This window comes from Hypoxylon trugodes, assembly GCF_022578975.1.
Source record: "Hypoxylon trugodes strain CBS 135444 unplaced genomic scaffold F4822scaffold_13, whole genome shotgun sequence".
NCBI classification, from domain to species: domain Eukaryota; kingdom Fungi; phylum Ascomycota; class Sordariomycetes; order Xylariales; family Hypoxylaceae; genus Hypoxylon; species Hypoxylon trugodes.
In genome coordinates, this window is record NW_026250028.1 from 127,388 (window position 1) to 146,191 (window position 18,804).

The 18,804-nt window shown below is 48.3% G+C and overlaps 5 protein-coding genes and 2 non-coding genes across 7 annotated transcripts; 4 read left to right on the top strand and 3 right to left on the bottom strand.

Annotated features, from left to right (window-relative positions):
- Positions 1–25: 25 nt before the first annotated feature.
- On the top strand, positions 26–1,591 carry F4822DRAFT_422538 (uncharacterized protein). Its single transcript, XM_051459898.1, has 4 exons — positions 26–100; positions 189–529; positions 577–1,196; positions 1,256–1,591. Exons 2-4 carry the CDS (start codon positions 350–352, stop codon positions 1,485–1,487), a joined length of 1,032 nt encoding a protein of 343 aa, XP_051308541.1. The 5' UTR covers positions 26–100; positions 189–349; the 3' UTR covers positions 1,488–1,591.
- A 548-nt stretch (positions 1,592–2,139) lies between these two features.
- F4822DRAFT_t127 lies at positions 2,140–2,222 on the top strand. Its single transcript has one exon. It is a non-coding gene; the product is annotated as a tRNA-Arg (tRNA).
- A 492-nt stretch (positions 2,223–2,714) lies between these two features.
- On the bottom strand, positions 2,715–2,797 carry F4822DRAFT_t132. The gene has a single exon. It is a non-coding gene; the product is annotated as a tRNA-Arg (tRNA).
- A 1,567-nt stretch (positions 2,798–4,364) lies between these two features.
- On the top strand, positions 4,365–10,528 carry F4822DRAFT_435144 (uncharacterized protein; the record flags this gene model as incomplete). Its single annotated transcript, XM_051462127.1, has 2 exons — positions 4,365–4,447; positions 4,528–10,528. 2 exons carry the CDS (start codon positions 4,365–4,367, stop codon positions 10,526–10,528), a joined length of 6,084 nt encoding a protein of 2,027 aa, XP_051308542.1.
- Positions 10,529–10,924: 396 nt separating this feature from the next.
- Positions 10,925–13,133, bottom strand: F4822DRAFT_96293 (seryl-tRNA synthetase). The gene has a single exon (XM_051464228.1). It carries the CDS (start codon positions 12,986–12,988, stop codon positions 11,321–11,323), a length of 1,668 nt encoding a protein of 555 aa, XP_051308543.1. The 5' UTR covers positions 12,989–13,133; the 3' UTR covers positions 10,925–11,320.
- A 151-nt stretch (positions 13,134–13,284) lies between these two features.
- Positions 13,285–15,384, bottom strand: F4822DRAFT_422543 (actin-like ATPase domain-containing protein). The gene is made up of 2 exons (XM_051459899.1): positions 14,808–15,384; positions 13,285–14,750 (listed from the first exon to the last, which is right to left on the bottom strand). Exons 1-2 carry the CDS (start codon positions 15,245–15,247, stop codon positions 13,454–13,456), a joined length of 1,737 nt encoding a protein of 578 aa, XP_051308544.1. The 5' UTR covers positions 15,248–15,384; the 3' UTR covers positions 13,285–13,453.
- Positions 15,385–15,574: 190 nt separating this feature from the next.
- F4822DRAFT_96302 (uncharacterized protein) lies at positions 15,575–18,648 on the top strand. Its single transcript, XM_051464229.1, has 3 exons — positions 15,575–15,755; positions 15,814–15,950; positions 16,009–18,648. Exons 1-3 carry the CDS (start codon positions 15,742–15,744, stop codon positions 18,501–18,503), a joined length of 2,646 nt encoding a protein of 881 aa, XP_051308545.1. The 5' UTR covers positions 15,575–15,741; the 3' UTR covers positions 18,504–18,648.
- Positions 18,649–18,804: the final 156 nt, after the last annotated feature.

The following is an 18,804-nucleotide window of genomic DNA, read 5'->3' on the forward strand; positions in this document are numbered from 1 at the left end:
TTGGAGCTATATTTTCAAGATGAATTGTTCATAAAAGTTTCAAGACATCCGAGAATAATCTTCTATACCTAATGCCACATAGCAAAATAGGCCGTCCGGTGTAGGTAACAATAATCATATAGTGCCTTTTAATCTTCACGTTCTAGTTGGCTGGCTTTCGCCTTCGGCTAAAATAACCTCGCCGGCAGTTATGGCTGTCAAGGATTCTCCACGGCACCCGCGATGCAATTTATAGATCAAGGTATGGGGTCAGATCGTGGTCCCGTCGTTGATTTAAGAAGCGAACAGAATCCCCGCGGCACGCATCGCTAGCCATAACCCCTTTAGACTTCACGCCAAGGATCTCACGATGATTTGGAGCGCTCTCATTGCTGGTGCCCTCTTGGGCCAGTCTGCCTCTGCGCAGAACATGCTTCGTTTTGGTTGCTCACAGCTCACTATCGAGCGTGCTGACCCTCTAGTTTCCCCTGGCCAAAACCCTGCCCCCCACACCCACCAGATTATCGGAGGAAACTCGTTCAACCTTACGGTAGGTTGACAAGAATTTCATCACAGACTATCGCTAACGTGCCTTAGATGGAACCGGCCGTATACGACCCCCCGAGCTTATCCACCTGCACTACATGCACTTACTCGGAGGACTTCAGTAACTACTGGACTGCCTCATTGTACTTTAAATCTCCTGAGAACGGCACCTTCCAGCGCGTTCCCCAATTCGCCAATGTTGGTCTCCAGCAGGATGGAGGTATGACAGTATACTACATGCCTTACAGCGCCAAGAACGGCAAGGTGACGGCATTCAAGCCTGGTTTCCGAATGATTGCTGGCGACCCCACGAACAAGCAAAATGTCTATAAACCCTCAATATGCCACCGCTGTCTCGGAAACGGCGAGGGTTTCGCTCCATGTGATGCCAAGGACACTGGAGAGCTACCCACCAAGTACTGCCCTGGCGGTATCCGAGCGACGATCATCTTCCCGTCGTGCTGGGATGGAAAGAACCTTGACTCGCCGGACCACAAGACCCACGTTGCCTACTCCAACGGTGGTGGTCTCGGTAGCCCGAACTGCCCTTCTACTCACCCTGTCGCTATCCCCCAGGTCATGTACGAAGTCATGTGGGACACCGGCAGATACAAGAACGACGCTTGGTACGGAAGTGGCAAGCAGCCTTTCGTCTACAGTTTTGGTGACTCGTAAGTTCCTCTAACCTTTATGAGTCGATATTTTAAGTAGTTACTGACGTCAATGATAGTGTTGGATACGGTCAACACGGTGACTACCTCTTCGGATGGCAGGGTGATGCTCTACAAAAGGCTATGGACGCCCTACCCACTGGACGATGCGCCAACGCCAACTGCAACGTTCTCAAGATCCAATCCGCTGCTGATGCCATGAAGTGCAAGAAGGCCCAACAAGTCGTTGAAGATGTTGGAGGCAACGGCCAATGGATCAAGGAGCTTCCGGGTGGTGTTGCTGTCTACTAAGTAGATACAATATCGGAAGAGAGTGTTTATCTAAATTCCATATAGTTGTCGCCGTCGGTGAAGTCGTAAAGGAGTTCTTAAGACGGTCACTCTTTTAGACAGACTTGCAGATAATATTTAACTTTTAAACTACACTTGCTCAATATTGATCGAACTCTATGTTATCTATATATACCTAGGTAGGTAGGTAGGTACAAGATAGTCGAATCGTGTTACCCCTAAGTGTCTTATTCGAGATTTTATAAGTACTTCTCTACGGAGAGTTAGTCTCATATCCATATATAGAAGCTCGCATGTGTCCGTTAATTTATTGAATTGTTATAGGGTTTGAACACGGCGACGCGAGCGCTTTCGAATATCAAGTGTGAGCTCGTAACGTCTCAGAGAACTCGTTAGCCAGGCTATTCACACCTCAGCCCCCTATTCCTGCAGTCCCAGGAATACCAAATCATTCTGATAGATACATCCGACTTACAGTACTAACTCTTGAAATACTTTCTAACTTGTTGTCGACCAACGATTTGGGTATCTGTTGAACTGTCTTGTTAACAAAAGGATACCCGATAATTATCCGATAAGTAGTAACTCGAAGTCGAGCTAGTGTGTAGCAAGCACACTATATAGACACCAATAATGAACGAATTGATTAACTGGTCCGTTGGCCCAATGGTAAGGCGTCTGACTACGATTTAATGTGTAATCAGGAGATTCTGGGTTCGACCCCCAGGCGGACCTTTTTTTTTCGCTATTCGCAACTCCAGCGTATTTCTTTTTGGGCTGTAGGTAAATGGATTGTGAAATATTGATTGGAAGGGTGGTGCGAATGTAGCTCGTACTATTTTGTTTGGCAATTTTTACGCGGCCAAGTACGAATTTAATAGCATGAGCGACCGGTGGCATGAGAAATTCGAGGGCCACGCAAACTACGTTACAGTCTGCTATTTTTGGAGCTGGCTTCTTGGGAGTATTTACGGCTATGGGTTTTACTATGACAATTATCCATTCATAAGGTTATATATTGCAAACAGTATTAGAGGAATGAGAAAAAGTGAAGTAATGATGGGATGGTGCTGTCTTGGAACTGTTGGGAACCCCGCTTTGGATTTACGTATGACGTCGGGCTTTAAGATAGAAGTTGCTGTGGTCTCATAGCTGGGATCAAAAAAGAGGAAGGAAAAAGCAAAAGTTGGAACAACTGTTCAGTTAGTTAGGTAGGACAAAAGTGAGAGGTCCGCCTGGGGGTCGAACCCAGAATCTCCTGATTACATACTGTATCGTAGTCAGACGCCTTACCATTGGGCCAACGGACCAATCCGATTGATGGTAAATTGTATTGTTTTTGTAGTATATGACTCGTTGTGCACCGAGCGCGGACCCAACGGTTTAGTGCAGTCGAACCTAGCGCTAGAATCTTCATCGCATTGGTGGATCTTACAGAGAAAAGAGCCCCATTAAGTACGCCCTATTACGCGGCTAGGGAAATCTCAGACCGCTTGGCCTCTTTTTTGGTTCTGAAGATGACCGACCACTGTTAAAATCTGATAAGGTGTGGTTTAGCGAATGGATAGGGTGGTGGACATCTACAGCGGTAGATCATGCGAAGATGCCGTACATGATGCTTGCCTTGCTTGTTCGCATCTATGTGGGCACGTATAATTTTGGATCAAGACCTGATTTCCGGGGGTTCCGTAAATCTGAGGGCTTTGTTCGGAGCTATCGCTAATTGGCAACAAGCTACATACTAGATGTAGTTGATGTGCTTTGAGCCCGGCTTATAATAAATTATACTAGGTATCTTACATGAAAGACCAAGATCGTAAATCATTTGCAGGCGGGTTCTGTAGATTTCCGAGGACCAGTGGGGTTCGATAGTTGAAAAGCAAATCGCTGGCTGGGTTAACCGTATCTTCACGCACTGGCAGACTAGCTATCCGTAATCTGCTCCCGCCATTCAAAAAGAAAAAACAAACCAAAAAAACACTGGCTTTGACAAGGTAGGATATACAGAGTGCCAAGCTCGCGGAGATACAAATCCTGATGAAATGGAAGTAGGTTGGTTATTAGTTCGTGAAAGATTGGGGGTAGTGATATTGCTAAATTCAATAACCACAAGGTAACTTAAGATTGTGTTGAGGGAGGGTAGGTAGATAATATATAGTCGAAGTGGTATAATATGGTGATGAACCACAGGCAAAGATGTGACGAGTTTGGAAATTTGAAGTTACAGTATCAAAGAAACATTGAACGAAAAACAGCGGGCGATAGCTATCCCTGTCGCCCAGCGCTGCCCAGCTTGAGTGGATAGTGCCTGCTAGCCTTGGAAGCGCTATTAATGTAAGGGGCAAGAATACAGTGGGTTAGTGGGGACATTTATTATGCAGGTATTGGCCCAAGCTTCTCGTTGCTGGGGCAGCGGCGTGTGACGTTGCAAATAAATCGGGATTGGGCAAGACCCCCGTTTTGTTTGTCCACAGAAAGTGCACAAGAGGGGAGGACCCATTAGGAATAATAACACAATAATACAGTAATAACCAAGTTGCAGCTGCCTTCCACAAGCTTATCACAATGGATATTATCAAGGAACCCCCTTACGTTTAAACCCATGCTCCGTTTTTTTTCTTTGTTTAATGTTCAACTTCATTAAGCCCACCTTCAACAATCATAACTCTTACTGACTAGCATCGCTTTTTTGAATTCCCGCTTCGACGGGGCCAGCTTGGGCTAGTCTTTCTTATACATCATTTTAACAATTTGACACAAAGCGATACAGTATTAAGCTGCGCTGCAGCTATATACGAATTTAAGAGACATATCATTCCATCAGTCAATCAAATTGACTAGAAAAACAACTTCTACATATAATCTACCCTCCCGAGTATGCCGCCGGTCGAGCGCGACGCACCGGTCGACCGGCCTCTAAGACATCAACATTCTTCTTCAATTGGAGCTATTGTCCCAATGTATGTTTCCAGTCTTTCCTTTCTACTGTTGTTGTCCAGTCAGCCATGTGGTTGTATCGTAGGCTTACAAAGAGTTCTAGGTGGGATAGTTCCGACCCAGAGCGGGCGCCGCCGCCTCTGCCCATGCACCCTCAGTCGCCCGGCGTAGGTACATCGCGTAGTGGCACCTCGCTAGCTATCCAGTCGGCGCACGCAGCTCTAAATGAGAAGGCGCGCGAGCATGCTCTTGTCCCTTCTCTCGCGAAACGAATGAACGAGACGTCACCCGAACGTGCTCTTATACGAGGACCAAGCCCTCATAAACGAATGCAATCCCTCCAGCCCGGTAGTGTTAGAGACCTAAGCCTCATGATTGAGGGCTCGAGGGATCGAGATTCAGCGAACTCTACCCCTCGCGGCTCGCCCGAAAAAGAAAGGCCCGTAAGGCCAGAGACACCAGTCCGTGGAAGAGATCACCAGAATAGGGACTACGACAGAGACACTAGATCATCAGAGAAGGAGAATACTGCTCCAGGAACACCTACACCGATGCCGCAAGGTCTAAATTCCGTTACCCGCCCATCATCGAGGAGGCCGCCACAGAGCATACTCGGTGAAAATACACCCCCTCAATCCGCAACAATGTTGGCATTGCAAAATATGCCTTCTAACTCATCGCGAGAGGCCGAGTCGCCTCTAGCGGCCGTCACAAACAATTCCACACCAATGATGAAACCACATCCCGCCACAGAATACCTCTCCAGTCAGCTTTTAACTCTAACCAACATTGCAACCGCCCTCCAAAAGGAAATGTCTCAACTCAGCCGTAGGAGTAGAGATAATGCTACCGACCTGATGAGCCTCAAAGAAGCCACACATGCCAGAGATGAGGATATTCGGAAGAGTCTACGCGAATTAGCCTCGAGTGCGACGGATCCTACTCGTTATCATAAAGACACCTACACTGGTGGCTTATATATCGACGACAAGCCATTCAACATGGGTCCTGGGTCAAAGATTGGCAGGCCTTTCTCTCTTCCACGGATCCCATCGCCGAATAGTTTCGCGGCCTCCATCGACAGAGAGTCTATTTTGAGTACGCCATCTCTTGTAGGCGGAGAGTCATCGCCTGCTACGATGGCTTTGTTGGAGAAGATCATTAGGGATATGGGGACGAAGGATGGCCAAGACACAATCGTGGGCCGTCTATCAGAGCTAGCCGACAGACTATCCGGAATGGCTTCAGCAAGCAAAGTGGAGGAACTCATTCATCACCTGAAAGCATCTAGCGAACACTCCTATGGCCATGGGATGGTAGACAACCAGCACAAGGCAAGGACGTCGAGTTTCAGCAGTGATGACTCTGGATCCAAGATCAGCGGCGTGGTGAATCGAAGGGTTGAAGGGTTACTTAATGGTAAAGAAACCAGACGACCTTCAACCTCAGCCACGACACGAGTAAATGATGTTGTAAATGACGATGTCATGAAGGTTATCCGCTCGGTTAAGGATAGTGTTGCACAGGCTGGAGGCATGACTGCTGAGGTTAAGGCCCTCGTACGGGAGCTTCGAGGTGAAGTTCTCGGGATGGGACGGGAGATCGGTAGGAAGCTAGAGGATTCTCACAAAAAGGCTCCTAGTAAGAGCGAGACGGCTAGCAGAGCCGAGCTAGCAAGAATCGTCGAAGAAGGGCTTGAACAGATCAGGGTTTACATGGCCCAACGTCTCAAGGACCACCGGCGAGACTCATCCGAGATAGAGAAGCCTGCAATCGATTATCAGGAGATCTATAACGCCCTAAGGACTGCTCTCAGCGACACAGAAGCAACGAAACACCAGGAACCTCAACTAAGCCGAAGCGATGTAATCGAAGCTGTGAAGGATGCCTGGGAGAATTACAAGCCCGAGATCGAAATTCAACAGATCGGTCTCGAGCGGGATGAAGTTCTTGATTGTCTAAGAGAAGGATTGGAACATTATGCACCACGCCAAGATACTCCCCAAGGCGCCAGTCGGGATGAGGTCTTTCAAGCAGTTGTCGAAGGACTAAAACACTTCGCTCCCCCACAAGTCGAAACACCTGTTAGCCTTTCCAAGGACGAAGTCATTGAGGCAGTTAGAGAGTGCCTTGAGGATTTCGAATTCCCAATTGCGCCTTCATCCAATGACCTAACTCGTGATGATGTCATAGATGCCGTCAAAGAGGGGATCAACTCAACGCATAGTACTGCGCTTGTACCCCATGGCGGAGAAAATAGCTCGGAAGTCATGGAACGACTCCATGACATAATGCAGTACATGCGAGATGAATTCAAGGCGGTTTCTGAGGAAGCGAAGCAGAATGTTGCGGCGAATGGTAGAGACACCGAGCAGGTCTTGGATGCTACTAGAGACGGCTTTGACCAACTACGGACGCACATCGAAGGCTACGTAGACAAAGCCGTGGGAGGTTCTAGTCACGAGGAATTGATCAGTAGCCTCGAAACTGGGTTCGAACAATTGCGCGCCCACATGGAAGAGTTCGTCGGTAGGGATTCCGGCTCCACTACTTCGGGCCAGGAAGAATTGATGACGAATATTGCCGAAGGCATCGAGCAATTACGGGCACAAATGGAGAACCGTACTGACGTAGCCCCCAGCGTTCCTAGCGCTACTAACCAAGAAGAAATAACGGCAGCTCTCACAAGCAACTTTGAACAGTTACGAACTCATATGGAAGGCTATGTTGACAAGGCCTCTGGTGCTTCTAATCAAGAAGAGCTTATGACCAATGTCGTCAACAGTTTTGATATCTTCCGTGAAGAAGTTTCCGAGCTTGTAGCCAAAGCTTCAGACGGTTCTAGGGATATAATAAGGCAAGAGATCGAATCGCTGCGGGACACCGTGAACTCTTCCCTTGTTCCTCACGTGCCACAAGTAAGCGACAATAGGGATGTTCTAGAAGCCATCCGCGAAAGCATCGAAAGAATACGAGGGGAGTTACTTCGTCCTCACGCCGGAACGACAGATATTCTTGACGCCCTACACGAAGGTTTTAGCGACCTGCGAATTAGCATTGAGAAGGTAGGCAACAAGCCAGCCGATCTCACTGCTAATGATGAAATCCTTGACGCCCTAAAATCTGGACTAGATGGTGTCCAGACGAATATCGAATCGCTTCGCGATAACAGTCAGGAGAAGGCTATTGCTACTGTAGGAGCAGCCATTCCGAGTGACGCTCTCATTCCAGCGGACCTTGTCAAACATGATGATATCAAGAATCTCGAGGTCATGATGACTCAGCTTAGAATCAAAATGGACTCTATGGAAACACCACAGCCCCCGCCTCAGGCCGCAGGAGGTTTATCGAAAGATGACCTTGCGGAGATGGAAGAATTGCTCAAGAATGGTCTATCTAAAGAGGACTTGAATGAGATGGAAGAGATGCTTCGGAACATGCAGGAGTCGATGGCTGGCATGGCTGGCATGTCTAATAACAAAGAGGGCGAAGAAGTTCCGGTGAATCTTGAGGACGCCGCTACAAAAGAAGACGTACAGGCCATTGAAACAATCCTTCGAAACACCAAGGCTCGTTTGGATGACCTAGTCGACGGAGAGCAAGCCGTTCGCAAAGATCATGTTGACGCTCTTGAGGCTCTCGTACTTGAAACCAAGGACTCCCTCGCGACTCTCTCAGGTCAAGTGGAGACCGTGTCCAGAAAGGAAGATCTACTCGCCGTCGAATCTCTCGTAAATCAGATCACCACTGCCCTAGCTGAGGAGAAGGAGCGCGTTGAAAAGTCCCTTGACGACCCTGAGAGAGTAACCAAGACGCAGGTTGGAACAGTCGCAGCAGCAGTGCTTGAAGTCAAGTCCGTTGTCGAAGGGATGATTGAGACTAACCTTGCAGCTATCCCCTCAAAGGACGATCTCAAGATCCTCGAAGACAGTGTCAAGGAGCTCAAAGAGAATGGCGCTGCGCTAGCGGAATCCAATACTAAGTCCTTCGAAGAGCAAAGGACGGAGACTACCGGCGTTGGTGAGCGAGTCGTAGAGGTCAAGGCATTTTTGGAAGAATTCCACGGTCTAGTGAAGGAGAGGCTCGAAACCGGTGGTAACGCTATTGAGTCATTGGGCAAGATCCTCGAAGGTGTAAGTGAGACTGTCCAGCAGAACGCCGACGTCGGTGGCAACCTGAAAGAGATGTTCGACCTCGTGAAGTCAGAATTCGAGGAATCGAAGGCCAATATGGTGGGCGCTAAGCTAGATACCGACGAAAAGGTCAAAGAGACTACCGAAGCTCTCGGAAACAAAATCGGAGAGAAGATCGGCGAGCTAGTAACCAAATACGACGAATTTCAACTTGTGATGGAAGACCGAACAAAGACGTCAGAAGGGAGAGATGAAGAGATGAAAGCTGCGATGGTCAACACGAACACTATAGCGGAAGAATTGAAGGTTCTTATCGATACTCTTGGCTCGACTGTTACTGATTCCCTCGAGAAAATGGAGGAAGCTTCAAAAACCGTATTCGAAAGAGTCGAGACCCTGTACGGTAAAGCCGAAGATAACCACGCGGATGGCAAGAATGAACACCAAATGACTCGCGACCATGTTAAGCAAGCAATAACGGCCGTGGAAGGTCTCCAAGGCCACGTCGGTGACTACCAGCCAAAGATTCTCGACTCGATCAAAGAAGTGCTCCTTATTGTCGGTCAGCACTATGAGCACTCGAGGAACTCAGAAAATGGCATTTTGCGGAAGATTGAAGATGCTAAGCCTGAACCCTTAATGTTGCCGCCTCCACCCGAAAAATACGATGACAGCTTGGTACAGACGAAATTGGATAAGCTGGACACTGAGATGCACTCTATGCGTGAGAATTTGCACAGCCAGATGCATTCGAAGTTGGATAGACTGATAGACTATACCCAAACCTCCGACAAGGCGTATTCCCAGCTTGACACTCTAGATAAGGTACACCAACAAGTTGTGAAGACGGCTGCCGATATTTCAGAGTTCCTCTCAACACAAAAACAGCGCATAGAAGACGAACACGAAGATCGGGAGAAGACGCTTCAAGAAACTACAATTCAGCTTGAGCGCCAGAAAGCCGAGCAGGAAAACATCGAGGCCAACTTAGCATACCTACGAGTTGAAGAAGCTGAATTGCGCGATACAGTCCTAGCTTTAAGGGCCGAGCAAGAATCTCTAACCCGCCAAAAGATTAGGCTGACGGCCGATGTTTCTTCTCTTGAAACTGCTCTGCACCTTCGTCGCGAAGAACTTCATGCAATGGACGCGCGTGCTGAAGGATTGGAGCGTAGGATCCTTGAGGGTGTTCTGGACCATTCTCGCGCCCTCCTCATGACTAAATCTACATCCAAGGGCCGTGACGCTATGAGCCGCAAACGTGTACCTGGTGCTAGATCTAGTTTGGGGCCTACGGATGACCTCAATTCTATGTCCAAACAGAAGTCCCGAGGAGCAGTCAATGTGGCAGTCAACAGTGGTAGGGCCAGTCTAGTACCACCCAATCCCGCCAGTGCCGGTCGCCGAATCCTAAGTCTCAGCCAGATTACGAACAACGTTCCTACGGGTGGTATTAAGCGCAGCCAAAGTGTTCGTACGCCCGCTGGTGCCGGCCTACGAAAGGGTAGTTGGGCTCCGGGAAGAAATGCCACGGGTAAAAGCTATGGCGATCTAGACATGAATAAGGAAAATGTAGAGCTCGTGCGTGAGAGCGATGAAGAAGCACATGATGATTCGCCTACACCAGAGTCCGAGCCGGGAACGCCGACGCCTGTGGAAGATGAGACTGTATTGATAGCGGACTCTGCCGATGACGGCCCCGTTGATGAAGACGAGGAGAACGCCACAGAAATACCACCTGAACCTGAAGAGCACGATGACGCCAACGAAGAGGCCGATGCGGCTAGACGCTCAAGCCTCGGTACTACAGTCATTAGCGGGGCAGAAACAGAAAGTGGGTACATTAGCGAGGACCCAGAAGGCCAGAGCGAGTGGACCGAGAGCGCATTAGGTACGGAAAGCATCATCTCCGAAAGCATTGCCGATGGTGATAGTATTGCTGGTGACGGTGAGGTTTTGGTGTACAATTAGTTGCTCAATACACCTGACCCTATGGTCTAACGCGATGCTGCGCTGGGCCGTACTTTTCGGCCAGGTTCGTTGAACTAGGAGGTTTCATCGAGTGTACGATTGTGGTTGGTTCGTCTGCTTCGCTCTTTTTACTCGTCTTGTTTATCATCTCGTTTGGACGAAGGAGTCAGGACCTTATGCTTTACGGAATGAGGGTTTACGTCTTTGGGCGTCTAGCAAGATGGAAGGGGTGGGTTGGAATGAATAGGGAGAAGAGGGAAATGGTATTTTGTTTGCTTTTTACTTTCCCTCTTCGCTTGTTCATGTTTGGTTTAGATGAAGTGAGTTATTACCAAGTGTGCTCGGTGGAAACAGAACTTGGGGACAGAAATAACCGATGGACATATGTACGAAGGGCTGGTGTGGCCGATTGATTACATATTGCTGCTGCTTTCGAGGAGATTGAGATTGTTTTATTATCCATGAGTAGCAGTAGTAGGGGTGTAGGAGTAGGAGGAATTGGAGTGGCTTTGTTTAAGGGAATAGGTCTTGGTTCTCCATAGCATTATTACTTATGATAATGATGACGGATCCATACTCAAACATTTTTTTCTACATCAATTGACTGATTGATTTAAGTGACTTGATAGTTCTAACTTGTGTGTCACGTTTTAATTTCTTTTCCATATCCTTCGGTGCGATATTGATACACATGCAGCCACAGTCTGCATGTCTTCTCTTTTCGTTTTTATTAGTATTGGTAAACCAGTGGTCATTTACCTCTAATAATAAACGTTTCTCAAGTTTAGACTCTTATTTCCGATGATCTCTCACAGTAATCTTCTCCCTTCCATCCATCCACAGTCTAAGGCACTCGGGAATCGTAACCGCCAGCTCGTTCTCGTCCCAACCATTCTCCAAAACCGCAGCCAAGACTCGGGGTACTGCCAAAGCCGTCCCGTTCACGGTCCATGGGTACGCCAATTTCGCGCCACCGCGGCCGCGCGATCGCGTAGCTAACCTTCGCGCCTGGTAATCCGTACACACGCTCGCACTGGTAACCTCGCCCCACCCGCCATCACTCGCACCGCTACTGCGTCGGCTGGGGAAAAACGCCTCGATGTCGACTTTGCGCGATGCCGAAGCGCCAAGGTCGGCAGTCGGCATTTCGAGGACGCGGCATGGAAGACCTAGACCTTGCAATATTTCAGTCTGCAGGTCGATCATCTCGTCAAAAACTTCGGTTGTTGCGTCGCTGTCGGGTGGTGTCCATGCGAACATCTCGACTTTGGTGAATTCGTGAACGCGGTACAGGCCCTTGGTATCGGCACCTCGCGCCCCGGCCTCGGCGCGATAGCATCGCGATGCACCAACGTATTTTAGTGGTAGATCGGCTTCTTCCAGCACAGTATTGGCTTTTAGTCCTGCGAGCGGGATCTCTGCTGTACCAGCGAGACATAATTCCGGCTTGCCGCGCGCAGCGTCGGCAGCGGACCTCGTTAGGGAATAGATCTGCTGCTCGCCATTTTGGTCGCGTGGCTGAAACCCGCAGGCCGCAGCGATGTGATTGTATACAATGCTCGGGGGCGCGACTTGCCGCCACCCTAGCCCCTGTTTGGTTACCACAGCAAGAGTATAGCTTATAAGGGCTTGTTCTAGCTGCGCGCCCTCGTCGAGTAGGTAGTACCACCCCCACCCAGAAGTTGTAGCGGCGCCGGCGAAATCGAGAAGACCGAGCTCGGAACCAATATGTACGTGAGACCGCCAGACGCGATCCGATGATGACGATGGTGGCTCCGGATGCTCATTTATATAGCTTAGTATGCGGGGTTCGTCACCACGAGGCGTATCTGGGCTTGTTAAGTTGGGAATAGCGAGAGCTAGGTCGGTCATTTGCGCCTCGAGCCGAGCTTCGTCTTCTTCGATCGTCGAGAGTTGTTCTTTGAGAGCACGTGCTTCTTCCATAAGCTGTTCCTTTGTCATGGCCTTTACATTCTCTTCGGTAGTTGCGGTGGTGGGTATTGGTGTTGTCTTTGCAGATTTAGATTCTGTCTCATCGTCTTCGTGCTGAATGGTAGCCGGATTTGCGATTTGGCGGCGTAAGGCATTGCTTCGCTCGCGTAAACTGCGACCATCTTGTTGACATGTTTGCCATTGCGTGAATAATTCAATTATGCGAGAGGGATAAGTGCTTTGTGTTTTGTAATTCTTCTCTAGACAATTTTGTTCGTACAACGTGGGGTTCTGACGAATGTGCTTTATGTCGACATTTGGTTTGGGGGCACTTGGGGGTCTGGTTGAAATAGGTATGTCATTGTAGTTAGAGGTAGTGCTATTAGGGCTAGTACTAGCGCTATATCTATAGGTTGAATTGGTGAATAGGCGTGCTGTCGTAGAATTGCGCAAAATGTATTGCCTTCTTTGAGGTCGAATTAGACGACACTGAAGGCATACAAAAGGTGGCTTCGGCATCTTTATCATGGTAATAGAGTCTCAATGTGATAACTTCCTTGAAATACTATCCAATTGTCATACATAAAGACATACGTGTCGTAGGTCGAGTATTGAGGTTGTAGTTGTAGGTGATAGAAAGAATTCTAGTCTCGTACCATCCGTCACTCTTTTTTGGAGTAGCTGGTGCAAGCTTCCTCCCCGCATATTACAGGGGACAGGGGACACTTGCCGACGGTACATATATAATGCACCTCACATGTACATTTAAACTATAAATTACTCCTATCCCCTATATTCTCACAGTTCTCATGGTTGACGACTAATTTATCATAAAAAGAGGGCAGATTGAGCATTAGTAAATAATAGTTATTTTTTTTTTCTTAAAATCTCAATTGCTTGAGTCTTATGGTAGGGTATCTTTACAATCAAAACTCACATCAATTACTTCATCATACCTTGTTTTCCGCACAGCGTCATATCGAAACCCCCAAATCAAAGAGTACCCCATACACCCAGGGTCCAATTGCTGCTGGCTTGGGAAGCTTGACCTCTAATCAACCCTCCAGCACCCATGCTCTGTCTCTGTTGTGCTTTAACATCCACTTCGTTAGGTCGACACGCGCCGTTCACTCCTTGTTGGAGCCATAGTTCACGGTCGATTGTAGCTAAAGCCGGCACTTTTAGTTGTGTAGCCATGCTTGTCCCGCACCATGGTCCTAGCGAGTCTAGAACCCGAAACGTCCCCTGAATAGTTGGTTTGTAGTTCTTATCCTTCTTAATCATTTCCTCCACTTGGTCAACTTCAGAGGGCGCATACGCGGGGTTGGTAGGCGGTGCTGTCCCACCCTCTTCCGCATTGCTACTCTCAGTCTGAGCCACGGGAATAGGCCCACCACCGGACTGCCGGGCGCCGTTTCGCCGTAACTTCGGGTTCGTCCTATATTGATCAACTCCTTTTCCCCTAATCGGGTCCCAACCTCTTTCCTTAGCGAGGAGGGACACTTCATCATAGATACGTCCTCTTAGACCAATAATATTTGAGCAGCCACCGGTGAAGATGATACGCGACATACAAATGGCGCGAACGTCTAACGGTAGCTGAAGCAAAGCCCGGTAGGCGAGTAGATGCACAGGAATCTCATGGTCGTCGAAGCAACATGGCGAAAGATGAGGCTCGAAAAAGACAGCTTCACATGGTTCCGCAAGATCTGCAAACGGGATCTCCACCGTCTTCCGGGGGTTACAGGAATTGAGAGTGACAGTAACTGGGGAACGATCCTCAGCCGGAGCCACCGTTTCAGACTCATCCTGCTCGTGTAATGTTGGTAGGCCTTCGCTAGAATCTTGTGTGGGTTGTTTTGCATTCCTCTTGCACCATAATATACGAGTCGCAAACTCCTCACACTCTTCAAAGCTCACGGCTTTATCCTCCAATTTGTCATCAGTACGCTCGGTCCTAGCGGTGCTTGGTCGCCCTTGCATGGCGTTGGTTAGGAACTCGTACGTCTCTTCCACTAATAATTTGCCAGCTCTGACGGTCCTCCAGCTCTGTACTTCTCTGAATTCATATACAGCTGTAACTGTTGTTTCATGCCAGCCAATATCAATTATTAGGCCTGACCGGGCGCCCGCCGCCAATGCCGCCGTGACGGGTGATGAATAAAGCGATATCGAGGGTGTTTGGAAGCGGTTGAACACGGTATTGAAGACGGAGGAGATGAGTGGTATAGGAAGTGTTGGTGGTAGGACGAGGGCTAATCTTCTTGGTCGAGAATCGATGAGAAGATATCTAGAAGTGTATACGTCAGTTATAATTACTTGTGAAATTGATTTAGATGTTGCCTACTTCATAAACGTGTCTCTCAACTCACGTTCCAGCTTGTCTCCGATTAAGACTAGATCCTGTCCTCTGACATCTAGCTGCCATAACTCATGATCTGCTCCCCAAGGTTTTCCTGAAGCTCTCTTCCGCCAGTCGGTCTGGAAACTAGCCTCCCAAGCCCTGAAATCCCCAGCGCGTCTCTGCTGCTCTGGACCAAACGACACGATCCTCTTAGGAGCCGAGTCGCCCGCAAAGCCGATCCGCAGTTTCCGAGAACCCAGTTCAATAACGATTACCTCATCGTCGGCGCGTAGGGTGGACGGAGATCCAAAGGACGAAGGGACCACCGTCGTTCGTGGAGGGGTGTGAGGCGTGGTTGGTAAGGCTTGGATTGACGAGCGGTCGCCAGTGCGTATACTAGACACGGCCCTATGGGGTAGACTGGGTCCAGCACTCGACGACATGCCTATTTGTTTGTATGAAATGGATTTCTTCTCTTACATGTTGAAGTTGAACATGGTAGGTTTCGTTTCGTTTGGAGAGTTTCGTAGGGAATTTAGATTTAGAAATTCCAATTTAAAGTTAAAGTTGCCATTATTTTGTACCTAGGCTGCTATGTAGCTACCTCAAACACGATATGCTTGTACCGAAGTAACTTTCTTTGTGGTTGGCCCCGCTTAGGTGCAGAACTAATCCCTGCTTGTGCATGGTTGCTAGGTGGATACCAAGACGCCAAAGTCAATATTTTAACTCGAATCCTCAATCAATGCATATTTCATCATCATTAACATCTTTCATTTACATTCTTATCGCCATCTTAATTATTGACTTATTTCGATATTCTCAGTGCTACTCTACAACCCAAACCAACGATTCGCTTCTCAAAAGGCAAATCCCTTCTAATATCATACCCTATGGCTCGGTAGCTTCTTGCTAAGTTACTAAGGAGGATTTAGCAATGGGGATCAAAGGGTCGGTGTGATTCTTGCTTGTATCATGTTTAAGAAGCCTTGCACTGATGTTAAAACAGGATATACAAAGAAATTGGTACCGGCAAACGAATATCGTTAACAAAATTGGCTGTCGAAAAGCTTGAGGAAACAGGCCGACCCTTACGTCTAGCTATAGATATTTCCATATGGCAATTCCAAGTCCAAGCCGCCAGAGGTACCCCATTCCCCCATGCAAGCGTAATACTGCAAACATGCATACTGACAACCTTCAGGCGGTTCGAACCCGGCTATTCGAACGCTCTTCTATCGATTGCTTCGACTCCTCAGCTTATCCATACAACCCATATTCGTCTTCGATGGCCCAAACAAACCAGCTTTCAAACGGAACAAGCGATCTGGTAGAGGTGATGGAGTCGCCACATCTATGGCGAAACGACTTATCAGGTTATTTGGCTTCCAATCACACGATGCCCCTGGCGAAGCAGAGGCCGAATGTGCGCTCTTACAACAAAGCGAAATTGTAGATGCGGTGCTCAGTGAGGATGTCGATACTATCATGTTTGGCTGCACACGAACACTAAGAAATTGGTCATCCGAAGGTGCAAAAGGGAGCAAAACCCCAACTCATGTTTCCATGTACGATACTGAAGAGCTCATAAAGGATGGAACCGGCCTAGACCGTGAGGGGATGGTGCTGGTTGCGCTAATGAGCGGTGGTGACTATCTTCCGGAAGGCATTCCGGGAGCTGGCGTTAAACTTGCTTGCGAAGCTGCTCGAGCTGGCTTCGGAAAGTCACTATGCAGACTGAAGAAATCCGATACGTCTGAACTGGCCAGTTGGAAGGAGTGGTTGACCTATGAGTTGCGGCATAACGAGAGTGGATTTTTCAGGACGAGGCATAAAGCCCTGACAGTGCCTGAGAGCTTTCCGAATCTTGATGTACTCGGATACTACACTCACCCAGTGGTATCACGCGCCTCCACCCTCGACAAACTGCGAAATCGGTCTTGGGATAAGCCGGTTGATGTGCAAGGATTACGTGAATTTGTCCGTGAAACATTTGATTGGAGTTATCGAATAGGAGCTATTAAGTTTATTCGGGTTCTAGCACCTAGCTTATTAGTACGAAAAATGATGTCCCGAAACATTCAAAATGAGGACGGTACCAAGTGTGTCGAGGTGTTAGAGAAAGAAGAATCGGAATTAGTTAAGTCAATTACCAGCAGGAGGACTCATTTCAGCACAGACGCCACAGCAGAACTGCGTATATCGTTCACTCCAACAAAAATTGTCGGGTATGATTTTCAAGAGGAACCGGATGAAGTGATTGAGTATGGGCGGGACGGCCTAGCATTAAATAGCGACGACGAGTTCGAGGCTTCGGAGGAGGTTTCGGAGGCTGTCGCGACGTCCGGCAGCAAAAAGCCATTCAATCCAACCGAACCCGATCTACACTGGATACCAGAGACAATAGCTAAGCTTGGCATACCTATCATGGTCGAGGACTGGGAAGCAGCGCAGCGTAATAAGTTGGCTGCTCGTCAGAAGCCAAAGGCTCCAAGGAAAAAGGCAAAACCTGCGGCTATACCTGGCGGTTCATTAGATAAATTCGTCAAAGTCACGAAAAGCATACCTCAAAACAGAAAAACAAGCAAAGATACCATACGAACGATCACAAGACCATCATCGCCGATACAAGCTAGCAGCCCACCCAACATGTTGGGCGTACCATCGCAAAACTCACCTCCCCTTCCACCACTCAACCAAATCTCCTTCAATGCGCGGGCTACAAGAACCAGTAAGCAGACCACATCCAAGCCCAAGCCCACGTCCACGTCCAAGTCTACCATCAGGAATGTACCCCCAGCCTCACGGCCAGACGCTACCACCAATCCCTGGACGATTGCCGGCTCACACGTCAGTCCTAGAGTCACCAAAACAATCAAAACCAGTGCCAAGACCACATGTGCCGAGACAATTATTATCTCCTCTAGCCCTCCTGCGTCGCCTACCACGAGTCGTTATGTAAGACAGGGTAGTGGTTCAACTAGAGAAGACTATAATACTTCAGCGCGATTTTCATCTCCGCCGTCGAGCCCGGGTAAGAGGCGCCCAGCCACGCCAATTAGTTTGTCACAAGATGAAGGGGATGAAGAACCAGGTCGACATAAGTCGGCAATAAGAGCGCCCAGCCCATCCCCCAAATCAAGCGAGAAGAAACCGCGGCGCAGGCTAGCCAGGACGGAATCATTACCCGTAGCGCAAAACCAGCCGCAATCGCCGGCGAACAGGAAAGGCAATAACAAGACACGACCATTTGAACGGGCGCGGACTGTGGCTGCGGAAGTCTTACAGCTTTCCGATTCGGAAGATGACGATTTCGATCTTCCACCGCTTAGTACGGTAATCAGCAAGATACCTATCATAAGCAATCCTAATAGTCCGCTTGTGCCCAGCAAGCAGATTAATAGGATCCCGGAGCTACAACCTCAGCTAGCGGAAAAGGAGGTGCTAAAAGAAAATATGAATACGGTAACAATCCAACCTACACTAAAGGATGCATTCAGCAGCACGAAGAAAACGACTAAAGTCTACATACCCCGTAAGAGCGAACCGGGTTTCTTCAGGGAGTTCGAGGTCGAAGTCGATGAAGCCGATGATTTGTTGGCAAAGGGCCGTGAAGGTGCTGCGCGAGGTGATGCTCGGGCGGCAGCGGCTTGGAGACGTAGCGACATTTCGTGCATTGACCTAACAAGTGTGGATTAAAATTTCTATAGTTATGGAAACGCCATGATCATGATTAAGGAATCGTAAGTCGACGCCGGCTTGGCTTAAATTACGTTGCATTGTAGGAGTTTCGCATTTATTAAGTAGGATATATATATAGAAATGCGAAGACCTAAAAAAAAAGGTGTTGGGCGAAAACATGAGATTTCGCTTGTTTTCCTCCTTGCTGAGGCTGTGATATGGTCTACTGTGTTCATTGTCACCTACCCAGGTGTACACAATGGTCATTATATATAATGATTATTATATATAATAATTATATTGTTTATTATAAAGCTAT

Coding starts and splice junctions, on each gene's coding strand:
- F4822DRAFT_422543 (XM_051459899.1), bottom strand. CDS start 15,247: ATGTCGTCGAGTGCTGGACCCAGTCTACCCCATAGGGCCGTGTCTAGT. Junction 14,751..14,807: donor TTGAGAGACACGTTTATGAA/GTAGGCAACATC, acceptor ATACACTTCTAG/ATATCTTCTCATCGATTCTC.
- F4822DRAFT_96293 (XM_051464228.1), bottom strand. CDS start 12,988: ATGATAAAGATGCCGAAGCCACCTTTTGTATGCCTTCAGTGTCGTCTA.
- F4822DRAFT_422538 (XM_051459898.1), top strand. CDS start 350: ATGATTTGGAGCGCTCTCATTGCTGGTGCCCTCTTGGGCCAGTCTGCC. Junction 530..576: donor GAAACTCGTTCAACCTTACG/GTAGGTTGACAA, acceptor AACGTGCCTTAG/ATGGAACCGGCCGTATACGA. Junction 1,197..1,255: donor GTCTACAGTTTTGGTGACTC/GTAAGTTCCTCT, acceptor CGTCAATGATAG/TGTTGGATACGGTCAACACG.
- F4822DRAFT_96302 (XM_051464229.1), top strand. Junction 15,951..16,008: donor CCAAGTCCAAGCCGCCAGAG/GTACCCCATTCC, acceptor GACAACCTTCAG/GCGGTTCGAACCCGGCTATT.